Below are 14048 nucleotides of genomic sequence, written 5' to 3' on the forward strand. Positions count from 1 at the left end.
AAGACATAAAAATGTGACAGACAAAAAAACAAAGGGAAGGACGAATGGACGGCTCGACAATGGCAAATCTTTATGCTCCCTACCTCTAAAAGTGGGGACATAAAAACTACATAATGCAACATAAAGCACATGTCCATGGATTCTAAAACACCATTTTATTTCTTAAACACAGCAAGTTTATCTAAAATGAGTGAGAGATTTATGCTGCCAATTGTTTTTTCTTACTCCACATTAAAAGTACTTTGATATTTTCAATGACATATACTATCAACAAAAGTTATATAATGCATCAAATAAAATTACAAGGGGTGTTATATTCCTTAAAACATTCCTTATTTAGCTTGAAATTGTCAACTGGGTCATATATTTTATCTTATTAAAATCATAATCAAAACAGCAGTATATATTCTGTGTCACAACATTTCATACAGAGTCTGAATTGGCTGACAAAATTTAGTTTTTCAAAATATTGATGAGCAAATTAATAAAAATGAAATTCCTTTTTTATAAAGTCCTAAATTTACAAATGAACCACTACAACTGTTTTATCAGGATTATTTAAATACATCAAAACTCAACAAAACATAATACTGTTATTTTGGCAAAGCAAACACTGCCTGCAATTTATTGTTTAATGAGAGGTTTTTGAAATGGTTGAATGTCTGTGTCGAATTGGACATGGAACAGAAGAGATGTATCATCAACTTAGCCTCTGGGAACATTGTGGACATGGAACAGAAGAGATGTATCATCAACTTAGCCTCTGGGAACATTGGACATGGAACAGAAGAGATGTATCATCAACTTAGCCTCTGGGAACATTGGACATGGTACAGAAGAGATGTATCATCAACTTAGCCTCTGGGAACATTGGACATGGAACAGAAGAGATGTATCATCAACTTAGCCTCTGGGAACATTGGACATGGAACAGAAGAGATGTATCATCAACTTAGCCTCTGGGAACATTGGACATGGAACAGAAGAGATGTATCATCAACTTAGCCTCTGGGAACATTGGACATGGAACAGAAGAGATGTATCATCAACTTAGCCTCTGGGAACATTGGACATGGAACAGAAGAGATGTATCATCAACTTAGCCTCTGGGAGCATTGGACATGGAACAGAAGAGATGTATCATCAACTTAGCCTCTGGGAACATTGGACATGGAACAGAAGAGATGTATCATCAACTTAGCCTCTGGGAACATTGGACATGGAACAGAAGAGATGTATCATCAACTTAGCCTCTGGGAACATTGTGGACATGGTACAGAAGAGATGTATCATCAACTTAGCCTCTGGGAACATTGGACATGGAACAGAAGAGATGTATCATCAACTTAGCCTCTGGGAACATTGGACATGGAACAGAAGAGATGTATCATCAACTTAGCCTCTGGGAACATTGGACATGGAACAGAAGAGATGTATCATCAACTTAGCCTCTGGGAGCATTGGACATGGAACAGAAGAGATGTATCATCAACTTAGCCTCTGGGAACATTGGACATGGAACAGAAGAGATGTATCATCAACTTAGCCTCTGGGAACATTGGACATGGAACAGAAGAGATGTATCATCAACTTAGCCTCTGGGAACATTGGACATGGAACAGAAGAGATGTATCATCAACTTAGCCTCTGGGAACATTGGACATGGAACAGAAGAGATGTATCATCAACTTAGCCTCTGGGAACATTGGACATGGTACAGAAGAGATGTATCATCAACTTAGCCTCTGGGAACATTGGGCTTAATGCAGGCTTACCAGGGATGACACTTTCCGCATCTTTAGAATTTATTGTTTACATGAAATTTCCACTGCAGACTGCACAGGCTAATATGGGACAACACTTTATGCACATGCATTAAGCCCTGTTTTCCCAGAATGAGGCTCAATCATTCATGATAAACGCATTTTACTCCCCCTGTCAATTATGAAAAATTGGCTATTATCAGTATTTGAGCGAAGGTGGATTCATACAAAATATATGGGGGAAAATATGTAAGAATTTTGTATATATCATGGCACATGTGAAACTACTTATTAAAGATAAAACAACAATATGAGCTTTATTCTGGAGCAACAGGGTTAATACAATGTGCATAAAGTGTTGCCCCAGATTAGCCAGTGCAGTGTGCACAGGATTATCAGGGACAACAATTTCTGTCTTTCCTTGATTTTCACTTAGAGAATACTCATGGATTTCGATTGAATCAGAATCCTGCTTTTTGATGCAAGCATTTTTAAATTGTGTCACTTTTGACTCCTCCATATTATCTGCCTTGCATCATATTGAAGCAAATGCTATCATGAAACTAACATGAAATGCATTTTATATTATATAAAATGTTGTTTTTTAGTTAAACAGTTTACACTTTCAGGTCAATTTAAAAGAAAATCCGAAGTCAATATTTTTTAAACAAAGCAACATTTAAAGAGCAATCAACAAATTTCCAGAAACAAAATATCTATACTTCAGTATTTTGACCCCTGAAAATTTCATCTGACCCCTGAAAATTTCAAGCACAGAGGTCATTTGACTCCTGGTTTTCAAAAGTTATTGAAATCCCTGAGACTTATTCAAATGAAAAATACCATAACAGCAGAAAGTGTGATCCTTGGTTAGTCTGTGCAGCCACTTCACCAAAGCGAGGCTAAATTTCCATTTGATGAATTATAACTTTTGTTGAATGAAACACAGTAGGTTATGAAATATAATGCTGTGTTTATTGGAATGTATATGTTCTTTTGCAGGTACCATAAATCCATGGAAAATGCTTCAACCAATAAAATGTGACCAATTACTTACATTTATTATTATGGTATCAGCATTTTCAGATGATGTTGATGGTCGCTTTTGGGTCTTTTGACCCTTCAAAATTATGAACAGGATGGTTATAATGACTGTGTTCACTAAACTAAATCTATTCTTACTCAGTGATTCTTTTTACATATCAGATTATTGGAACCCCCCTGATAAAAATCAGCATTACTAACACAATGTAAGATTGATAAATAAGAACAGAACCAACTAGTTAAGTACCCAAGTTACAAAGACAAAGGCGTTTTAAACAAAAATAAGAGACATGATATGAACAAATTTGTACCAGATTTTTTATTTTAATCTAGTCTGTGGGAACTACACTTCCAAAAACTGTGACTACTGAGCAAAATAATATGTTCTCTCACAAAATAGATTTGTGACTATTGCATTCCTGTCCTCTTGTAAATGCAGCTCAAGGCATTGTCAAATATGGTAATGATGACAAAGGAAAAAAATATAACCACCTACTTAAGCTTAGGGCAGCTGAACTTAAGCATAAACTTATCACTTATTTCATATGTTTCAACATAAAAGTATTCACTTGTGTAGTCTGTTCAATGACACAATCATTATATCCTGATTCTTCAAACAATAAATGCAAATACACTGACAACTTACATATTTCTTGACTTCGGCAATTATACTTGAGACAGTCGCATTTGGATCGTCATACTGAAAAAATGAAATTTAAGGAAATAAGAAATGGAACAATAATGCAAAAAGTAAAAGCGTAGAGGCAAACATAATTATACAGGACATATCAGTGGTTCAAAGGAATTAAATAATTAGTATCACCCTTGAACAAGATTGCATGTAAAATGTATAAAATCGTTTGAAGCAAATACGATAGTATGAGATTGCATGCAAAATATACTGCAACATTTGAAGCTAATATGGAAGTATGCAATATTGCATGTAAAATGTATTGAATCATTTGAAGCTAATACGATAGTTTGAGATTGCATGTAAAATGTATTGCAACATTGAAGCCAATATGGTAGTATGCAATATTGCATGTAAAATGTATTGCAACATTTGAAGCTAATATTGGAGTATGAAATATTGCATGTAAAATGTATTGCAACAATTGAAGCAAATAGGGAAGTATTAGACTGCATGTGAAATGTATTGCAACATTTGAAGCTAATATTATCTTATGTGTCCCTGTTTAAAGTGAGTAAACATGCCCCCCCCCCCCGCCTACAAACACACACCTTCCCAGATACCGGTACATAACACATTTATTTCTACCTCTTGGGGCTGTTCGAAGTCTTTCCCAGCGGTCCTCAGGAGCCAGGCAGCAAGTGATGTAAACATGAAGAACTGCTCGCCAGGGTTTGTTGCTATTGCAAAGTAGTGCCTGCAATGTGTACAGCAGAATAAATAAGTCGCATTATGGGTAAAGTGGGCTAAATGCACAGGCTAATCAGTGACGAATGCATGAGCGTACGCACTGGAGCAATCAGAGACGACACTTTCAAGCACTTATGAAAATAAAATTTAACAAGTCTCTTCTAACGAAAAATCCAGTTTGGGCAGAAAGTGTCATACCTGATTAGCCTGTGCATAATCCTTATAGCACATGCATTAAGCATTGTTTCCCAAGAACGGGACTGAAATGCATTAGCAGTGATAAAAGAGACGCAGGCTCATTACTAGAACAGCCACTAGTACATTTCTAACTTGGCTTAGTAAGATAATCAGATTAACAGAGCCATTTGTAACATGCCATCAAGTGATAACTTTGTATTGTCAGTATATATATTATGTATACATGTTGCATAATGGATCAGAGGTCTTTCTTTACAATAAACAAACTTACTCGTGGATTTAAGGCTTTTTATTTCAAACTGCTTATTTTGATACTTTAACAGAGGAACCTAAAACCCTAGGCTGATATTTTTTGTAACAAATAAATTACGGAAAATGTAAACCTAAGATAAACCTACTAATCGGATAATAACAGATAAAGACAAAGTCCTGTGTTAATTCAAATATATGTTTTTAAAAAAAGGCAAAATATAACATAATATTTGAGCACTTTATACATCTGAAATATTTGAATGCACCTTAGTGCTATACCGGTAATTAAACTCCTTCAGACTTCCATATTTTTACACCTTAGCCATTCCAACACTAATACCAAACCATCAAAACTGACATTATACTGTAATTGTGAGCTACTTCAGCACTTGTACATATCCAACAAACCTGCTGAGGTTCTTCATGTTTAATGGCTTGATGAACTCTGTCTCATAGCTGAGCAGTCTAAGCTTGTCTAGGAGCTCTTCATTAACAACAAACGGCATGTAGATAAGGCCTGGACCACCGTCCTCCACAGACTCTTCCCCACGCTTTTTGTCTTCAGCCATTTTGTGGGTTTACAGTCGTGAAAACTGTGAGAATAAACAATTATTGATATATGAAGCTTGCAAGGGGTTACTTCAACTTAAAATTCAAAGCACGGGATTCATTAAGAAACAAGACTCTAGCACTTTTTTGTAAGATTAAAGTCTTTATGTGAAATGAATAAAGAACAAACATGAAAAAATGTTTATCAGTTAAAGGACTTGGGTGCTGTTCTGATAAAGAGTAAGGGCTTTTTTCTTTGTTAAAGAATGGCTATTTTTCACAAATTTAATAAGTTTGCAACTCAAATGTTCACAAGAAGTTCACAATTCAAATTCTTACAGTTTTAACAAGTTTGCGACTCATTTCTTCCAAATTTTCTAAAGTTTGCAACACATTTTTATGTAAAATGAGGGGCCAAGGCAGCTTGACAAAAGTGGGAATAAAAACTTGATTGTAAAACTATTTATCAAATGCCATACCCTGTTTCCCATCTAATATAACCATATTTTTATCTTACACATGTGTAATATACTTTTTAAGCGTTTTCATTGGCTTGTTTTTGTTCGATTGACCAATCACAATTTGTTATTTTGCTGAAATGACGTTGCAACCTACCAATGACGTCACGAAATGTAAACAACATTCAGGATTTATCATTATGTTTGCGTAATATTTATTTAATTTGCTCTTTTAAAAGCATGTGATAACAAGAGATGTGTTCGTCAGAACACAATGCCCCCTATTGCGTCGCTTTGAAATAATAAAAAAAAAATTTTGACCGGGAATCGCTCCTTCGTAATATCTGAAGAACATTTTCCAAAACGAAAGTAGCTGATACTTGTTTACCTAAGCTACGCTTAGCGCGCATGTCAGATATGAGTCTGGTCAATACGGCTTAACCGACGACCGCCTTGATAAATGACGACCAGCCTTTTTCATGCATGGACATTGACAGCCAAGATAATAACGGTTTGAATGACAATGATCATTATTATATATTACTATTGCAATAACAACCACACAAATTGATATCTGCATCATTTAAATTTGAATAATCAGATTTATTATTATCTTGTTAAGCGACTAGGCCGTCATGGATTTGGACCGTCCTAACCCGCGTTTGTAAGATGCACAAAAATGGACCAATCAGGTGCCCTCTAAAATTCCGTCAGCAGAAAGAGCGTTAGTACGAAAGAGCACAAGTATAAAGAAGCTATCGCTGTTTTTGCACCTCAGAAAACTTTCAGAGCCATAAACAAACCCATACAAACCAATAAATTCATTCTCGTTTTTTACCGGACAATAGGTCCTGTAAATTTGACTGACAGACCGGACCTTACAAAAATCTTCAGGACATGTCCGTCGGTCCGGCCATGTTTGGCTGAGACTGCTAGATCCTATATTTATTTTAGCTTGTTTATTGCATCAAAATCATAAAGCTTCTTTGAATCGGTTTCGAGAACCAGAATCGGTGTCTACGGGAGAGAAATAAAGAACGCTCTCACAGTGGGGATCAAACCAGTGACCTCCTGTTTGCTAGGCGGACACAATATCCACTTTACCACAACAACCTTATAAACCTTGAGAGTTTATATGAGAATGCATAACTGCACTGACAAGTATGTTAAACATTAACATAATAGTTCATTGATCTTGAAATAATGTTAAACATTAACATAATAGTTCATTGATCTTGAAATAAATATATAAAATACATTGAGAATGTTCATAAGTTTTTCAGCATTTTTTTATTATCAGCAATTCATTCAGATCTACTAATGAATTCATTCAGATCTACTAATGATCTACCTGTTACAAGTGTTAACATACCCTACAAAAAAATGAATAACAAGTAGCAACCCCAGCTAATTTTTCATCATCTGTTTTTAAAGGCAATTGCATATTTGAAAAGAGCTCTTTAAGAGCTTTTCAGAACAGTTTTTCTTTTTAAAATATCTTAAAAAATAAAAAAGTTATGGGAATTTGAATATTGCTAAAATGCGCACAAATTCTGAATTTTCTCCCTATATAAAGTGAACAAGGAAGCGCGACATTCGCGGCACCGGAAATTCAAGTTCATACATTTTTACATAGTAAAATTGCCATAACTTTTTTATTTTTAGCGATATCTTCATGAAATTTGGAACATTTGTAGATCAATGTATACTCTGTTCATTAAAGTATTATAAACCCTTTTAGTTATTAATACACACATGGTAATGATCAACACATTTAGGAAGCATATACATAATTTTATTAGAGACATTATCTTTTTTTCGAAAGGCATCAGGCTAAAATATCTACAATTAACACATTTATTCACTCAAAAGCAATATTGGAATTACTTAAAATGGAAACCGGTTTTTAAAAGCAAATTTAACTAATTTAGTCTTAACTCTCTAATCAAATTTTCACAGGTGTTTGGGGGGGGGGGGGGGCGGAATGTCTTTTCATCGTTTTGGGACGGGGACATGCACACATTCTATAACTTTCTAATCGTTGAAATAAATCTATGAATATTTCTTATATATGTTATATATGTTGTCTTTTTTTGGTGCCTCTTTCACATTCCATAACCATTCAAAATTCAAACAGTCGGGCACAAATCCAGCAGAAATTAGGAATTGTTGTTTCTGAACCGTCTGAATGTCTTCTCGTAGAGGCCATTTGTACTGGCCAAGTTTTCTGGTGGTAGTCATGAATTTAACCACAAAGTTTTCTTTATCTTTAACTTCAAAATCCATACCAGGATACCAAGCATCCTGGTATGCAATTGCAACATATGCATTACAATTTAAAATTCTGCATTTAGATTCATCAAGTCTTTCACATTTTTTCACCGGGCACAAGTTTTTTTTCCTGGTCACATGTTCTTGAAACTTTGGTTTTGACATATTTTTCTGTTGATGCTTTGAATGAAGGGTTAAGATGACACAGACAGTAAATTGAACAACACAGTTGAAATTTCCCCATTTTTTCTATAAAAGTATTTATTTCAAGAATGAGTTCATTCTTCTGCCTGTTTATAGGCTACAAGGTTTCTGCCTTCTTCTAAAGAGAGGTTGTTATACCATTTTCATGACAGAATGGTCCTGGGTAGTCTTCCATTGACTTCATAGATCTACTGAAAAAAAGGAAAGAAAAGTCAGACCTACATCATCAGTACATGTATAAATCATGTTAATATGCAACTTTTACAGTGCAAAAACATTCTCACAGGCCAGTGGGGATATGCACATTTGGACAATTTCTACAACGTCGGGCAAATTTATCGATTTAATCATGTCAACGATTGTTTAGGTACTTAAGAAAACTTATTTTCATACATATAATTTACGGATAAAAACACCTTTGAGGGCATTTCATAACAGTAACACGGGGTTGGTTTTCCTACGATTCGATCGCACGAGCAAGTGCCCGTCCTTACATCGAAATTACATATTTGCACTGAAATAAATAATTAATCGAGTCAAAATCAAGGTTTCTAGAACTCACCTTTGTATTTATAATAAAGTTGAACCACATGAAGATGTTTTCTATCGGTAACATGCTCAAAATCGTCGATAGAAAAACGTGTTTACGATGCGTAATCAGTTAATCAAAATGGCGGTCAAAGGTGAAAAGCGAGGTCGCCGCGTGACCGGAGTAAATTTGAATAAATTACTACGTTCGGCTTAAAATGCGGGAGGGTTCCTATTGTTTCCGACAAAAGATTTTTATATCAAATTAAACTTCAGAACATTCCCTACAATATGATATATGATGCATAGTTCGGAAATCAGTACTTTTTGTAAAAAATCGGCGACACTTTAGGGGACTATATCTTCGGTTCGGATGAACTTAAAAATTTGCATCAAAGTCATGAATGGAGGTCGTGAACATTTCTAAATGGATTCGTCCATCTCATTAATATTCATAAAGTTTAAGTCACCCGCGAATAGGAACAAAGAGTACATGTGCCACGCGCCGAGTGCATGAAAGTTGATAATCACGCGCAACAGCGAAAAACCATAATATTTATTGTTTATTAACAGATAAAACTGGGTTATAGTGGGTAAAATACAAAAGTAAAACATGCATTTTGTAGAGAATTTTATTTGCTTTAAAATGAGACCAATTATAAAAATATTCATCTACAAATGTAATTTTAATCCCCAAAATGCCACAGGCGGTGTAGACTTTTCACAGTTTTCCAGATAAAATGTGGGATTATCGGAGATTAGCTGGGGTTGCTATAACAAGAGATGTGTTTGTCAGAAACACAATGTCCCCTACTGCGCCGCTTTGAAGCCATATATTTGACCTTGAAGAATGACCTTGACCTTTAACCACTCAAAAGGAGCAGCTCCATGAGATACACATGCATCATGCTAAATATCCAGTTGCTATCGTCAATATTGCAAAAGTTGTTAAAGTCAATATTGCAAAAGTTGTTAAAGTTTTCGGACGGACAGACTGACGGACAGACAGTTCAACTGCTATATGCCACCCTACCAGGAGCAAAAAAAGATATTCTGCTTTTAAACTCTCAAAACAGAAAAGCTCTTCTATTGAATAATGTATATCCTGAGAAAGTGAGAGTGAGATCTTTGATAATTGTTTTAATGTTAAGCAAGCAATGGACCAGATTTGTCATGGAGTATTTGCTAAATTTCATGTTTATTCATAGTTTTGTTTTAACGTTTATCATGTATTTTGGGACTAGAACCTTAATATTGTGCGAGCTTCTCTTCTCAAAAAATGAACGTTCACTATATCCGAATTGACTCTCAACAATATCTGTTTCGGATACCAGTTAATTAAACATTGAGAAAAATACATGTATTCAGTTTACCAATATCGTTTCAGAGAAGAAAATTTGTGCTGCAGCAAATTGACTAATGTCTTAAACTACGTTGAAAAAGCTTTAAATATTCGTATATCTGCGTAGCAACGTCAAAAATTTTCGCCAGTTGACATTTCCGAAAACTATTTTGAATTCGAAACTAGTGTCCTGGAGCTAACTTTAAAATGTAATTCCTATATTTTGATAATAGCTTTAAGTTATTTTTTAATAATATATATATAAGTTTGAGTAATAAGTATTTATCGATTTGATGATTCGTTATGTAAACAATAATTGTATTATATTTGTAATTCGAGTACTCGGCGTCTCTAATGAAAACAAGATGGAGAACATGGCAAGCTTGGATCCGTCAAAAGTAGACGATTTTCTCGAAAAAATCGACGAGATAGGTAACGCATACGTTTTTTATGTTTTTAAAATTAGTCTCAATAAACTGTTTTGATGAATATTTGGTAAGCCATGTTATTGTGCGTTGATGGTAATTTTATTGCTTGCAAGTTATAGGAACTTTCCAGAATTTCTGACTAAAGAGTCAAGTCACTAAGTAACCTGGATACCTGGATCGTAGGGCCATAATTTTAGCGTTTAAGCTATCTTGGACCGTCTTATAAAGGTCTTCTTGTAGGTTTCTCACAATTGATATATAACTAATTAATTTCATTGTGTGCATAACATGATGGTACACATTTTTGAACGTTCCATTTTTCCTTGTTCAGTCGGGTTTTGAAAAGGTTCACATTATTTGAAGAAATAGTTTCTTCACTCAGACTGTTCCAAAATGAAATAGCTCTAATTGAGAATGAATTTAATTTGATGTTCTTCTTGCACTTTGGTGTTTGGAGTTTCAATGAATGACCACGCAAATCATTTTGTGAAAGAGGGAACAGTTTGTCCCATTTCAGACCAGGGCTCGACATTTAAAGTAGTTCGACTGTCCGGGACAACCAAATTGTTAGTTCGGACAAGTAAATAAAGAATTTGCTAGTCCGACGGTACAAGTGGTCATTATAATTGTATAACTTAGAAAAAATGCCTTTAAAGCCATTATTTCTGTGGAGATATCACTCAACTTTTCCGAGTATATTTTGTATACGTTAAATCGTCGAAGCCTGAGATATTCCGATAGTTCCATGTGATACATGTACTACACTGTACTGTTCACAAGGGAAGCAACCCTTAGCATTTTTTTCTTTGCCAAGATAACAAGAATATTCTCCATCGTAGAGAATATGCATTTTACGACACCGGTACACACCGATCTTACAGACAATTAACGTAGTGACGTCCTCTCTATGTATAGAATGATTTTTTTTTAACATCAGTTAAGTACTGTACATATACATCACTTTTTACATTTTCTGTTTGATGTTGGCAACACACAAGTTTTTGTCAGGTATTACTGCTTTGTATAATGTTTAAAAATCAATAATCTTGAGTTTTCCTGTTATTTTAGTCAGTTCTTTTTGTATTGAAATTGCGTACAATTATGTTTACATGTATTTTGAACGATTCAAGTCTTTATGATTTGAGCATTTTGTATTATATCATTATTTTGCCAAGTACTGAGCAGAATAAGATATAATGGACAGGACAAGTTGCTTTTTGGTCAGGACAAGTGAAATTATGGTCTACTTGTCCGACTGGACAAGTGGCTTCAAAAGTTAATGTCGAGCCCTGCAGACTGTCAATATTGTGCATGGATTTGAACACTTGCAGGGTTTTCCCCAGGCCATTTAAGCGCCCCATGCCGGGGCGCTTAAATTTCGAAATCAGAGTCCCTGGTGCGATTGAAATTTTATGATCAGTGTATTTTTTAGTAAAACAAGGTGGAGATTGTCCAAAAAAATCAAGGTTTCTATATCAGTGTATCAATATTCCCTAATTTAAAAGAGCACTCGGTACCTACTGTCACAAGTAATCTCCATAAACACCACATGGGGTAATGGATTATCCACTGATAAGAGAATAGCATGACGCGCGTATCGATTATTCTAGCCACATTACACAGTCATTTAAGTGTTGACAATGACGTATCTGGTAACTTTCCAGTCGTCAAACTGTGAAGTTCATCGTCCAATCGGTTACGCGAATGCTTATGAGGGCGGGGTTAACTATCGACCATTATTTTTGATTGACCTCGGGCATGAAGTAAGAGTTTATCGCAGCTTGATTTGCAAGAAGTTGTACCATTTACATAATATAAAAACCGGTAATTAGTACTGTACAGTACATTAAAGACGGTTTCAGGCATCATCATCACACCTTGTTACCACAAGTGTTACCTATGACTCATAATTAATACAAGAAATTAATTGCAAGTGGTAAACAATTAATTATTATAGCGAGTAAGTTGTGCAAATGACTCCCGGTAACAATTATGTTATAACAATTTAATTCCAGTACATGTATATTTCATCATGTCCATTTATAGAACTGATTCACCTCGTTTTTCTGACATTTATTCGACACGTAATGCGCTTTAACAAATTTTCGTTGAATTAATTACACACACTGGTAAATGTTTCGTCCGATAATCGATAGTAAGAAGACTGATCATGGCAACCGGCCGTGATCCTCGTGGACAACGTAAATTTCATGCATAATTCCGTCAAAACATGTATTCGACTCGTAAAGTGTTTAAACAAATTATCGTTGAATTAATAAAGCAACGGTTAATATTTGTTGAAATCTCAAATGGGAATAATTAAATTTGTTATCCGAAACCCATTCCCGTAAGTCGATGTTAACGCGTTTTTAATCCGAAATACACTTCCGAATGACAATGTTACCGCAACGTTAAATATTTTTGCTTCAAATTAACAGTGCAAATTTATTTTGTGTTGAATCTTATTCTCAATTAAAAAAGGCGCGGAAATTATGCAGCATGTACAACGTCGCGTCATTTGCATACAAAAGCGTGCGTGTATTGAGCGTTTTAACAAGCACTCAACAGGTCAGGGGATTGACGCATATTCAGAGGCAATATTTCATCAAATCTATAAATAGTCACTTAAAAAATGGCAAGGTTTGTGTCAAAGAAATAGTTGAGAGCTTTTATCGTATATATTGACCAGAAAGTGATTGATAAAAACGGAATAAACGGGATTATTATATAATATAATCAGGTATAAATCGGGTAATAAATAGAAACTTGAAAAGTAGTAAGTATACAGTAATAGAGTCGGGTTGAAGGGGATGTATTGGGCAATCGTTCGAGTCGGGATTTTACTATCTGTGGGGGAAAGTTTTAAAACAATTAAACAATATAAAAAAATATATATTTTTAAACGACTGGGGGATTTTTTTGAAGAGTCATAGCGCACCAAATGACGTCTTTTGACGCTGTTTTTCTTTGAGTTATAACGCACCACAGAACGTGAGTTGACACGTTAAATTAAAAAAAATCAACGTTGGGAGGGGACACCCCTCCCGAACCACCCCTAGCAGCCCCGGGGCGCCTGACAAAAATCCAGTGGAAAGCACTGAACACTTGTATCATATCAGCTCTATCACGTCTATACTCCAAGGTGACAAGACCAAGTTCCTTCAATCTCTTAATGTAAGGAAGGTGAAACAAGTTTGGCACAATTTTGGTAGCTCTTCGTTGAATATCTTCAATTTTCTTAATATGTTTTTTCAAATGTGGAGACACTTGATCCATATTCCAATGTGGGTCGAACAAGCGATTTGTATAAATGTTTAAACGTGTCCTTGTCAAGATATTCAAATGTTTGGTGTATCAATCCTAGAATTCTTTGTGCTTTACATGTGATATTAGAAATATGTTGATCAAAATTGAGCTTATCATCAAAAGTTATTCCCAAATCTTTTTCATTTGTAACAGATTCAACATAAACAAAATTTCCATCCTTCTCTTTCATAGAGTATCTGAACACTTCTTCATTACTTCCAATGTGCATGACCTTACATTTATCGGCATTGTAACTGTTAGTAAGTTGTCTTTGGAATCTAGCCTAGCAGCCACCAAGTTTTGGGCCAGACTTGTTTTAACATT

The 14048-nt window shown here is 35.0% G+C and overlaps 2 protein-coding genes across 2 annotated transcripts in view; one reads left to right on the forward strand and one right to left on the reverse strand.

Annotated features, from left to right (window-relative positions):
• Positions 1-10180, reverse strand: part of LOC127859966 (intraflagellar transport protein 57 homolog) — a 29799-nt gene extending 19619 nt beyond the window's left edge. Inside the window, exons 1-4 of the mRNA XM_052397623.1 lie at positions 10022-10180; positions 5047-5231; positions 4087-4195; positions 3454-3507 (exon numbers count right to left, since the gene is read on the reverse strand). Coding sequence (XP_052253583.1) covers positions 3454-3507; positions 4087-4195; positions 5047-5207 — 324 coding nt within the window. The 5' untranslated portion in view covers positions 5208-5231; positions 10022-10180. The remainder of the gene's footprint in view (positions 1-3453; positions 3508-4086; positions 4196-5046; positions 5232-10021) is intronic.
• Positions 10181-10274: 94 nt separating this feature from the next.
• Positions 10275-14048, forward strand: part of LOC127859965 (tetratricopeptide repeat protein 12-like) — a 29778-nt gene continuing 26004 nt past the window's right edge. The window contains exon 1 of the mRNA XM_052397622.1: positions 10275-10422. Within this exon, the coding sequence (XP_052253582.1) occupies positions 10284-10422 (139 nt within the window). The 5' untranslated portion in view covers positions 10275-10283. The remainder of the gene's footprint in view (positions 10423-14048) is intronic.

The sequence above is a fragment of the Dreissena polymorpha genome, chromosome 15 (genome assembly GCF_020536995.1).
Source record: "Dreissena polymorpha isolate Duluth1 chromosome 15, UMN_Dpol_1.0, whole genome shotgun sequence".
Taxonomy (NCBI): Eukaryota; Metazoa; Mollusca; class Bivalvia; order Myida; family Dreissenidae; genus Dreissena; species Dreissena polymorpha.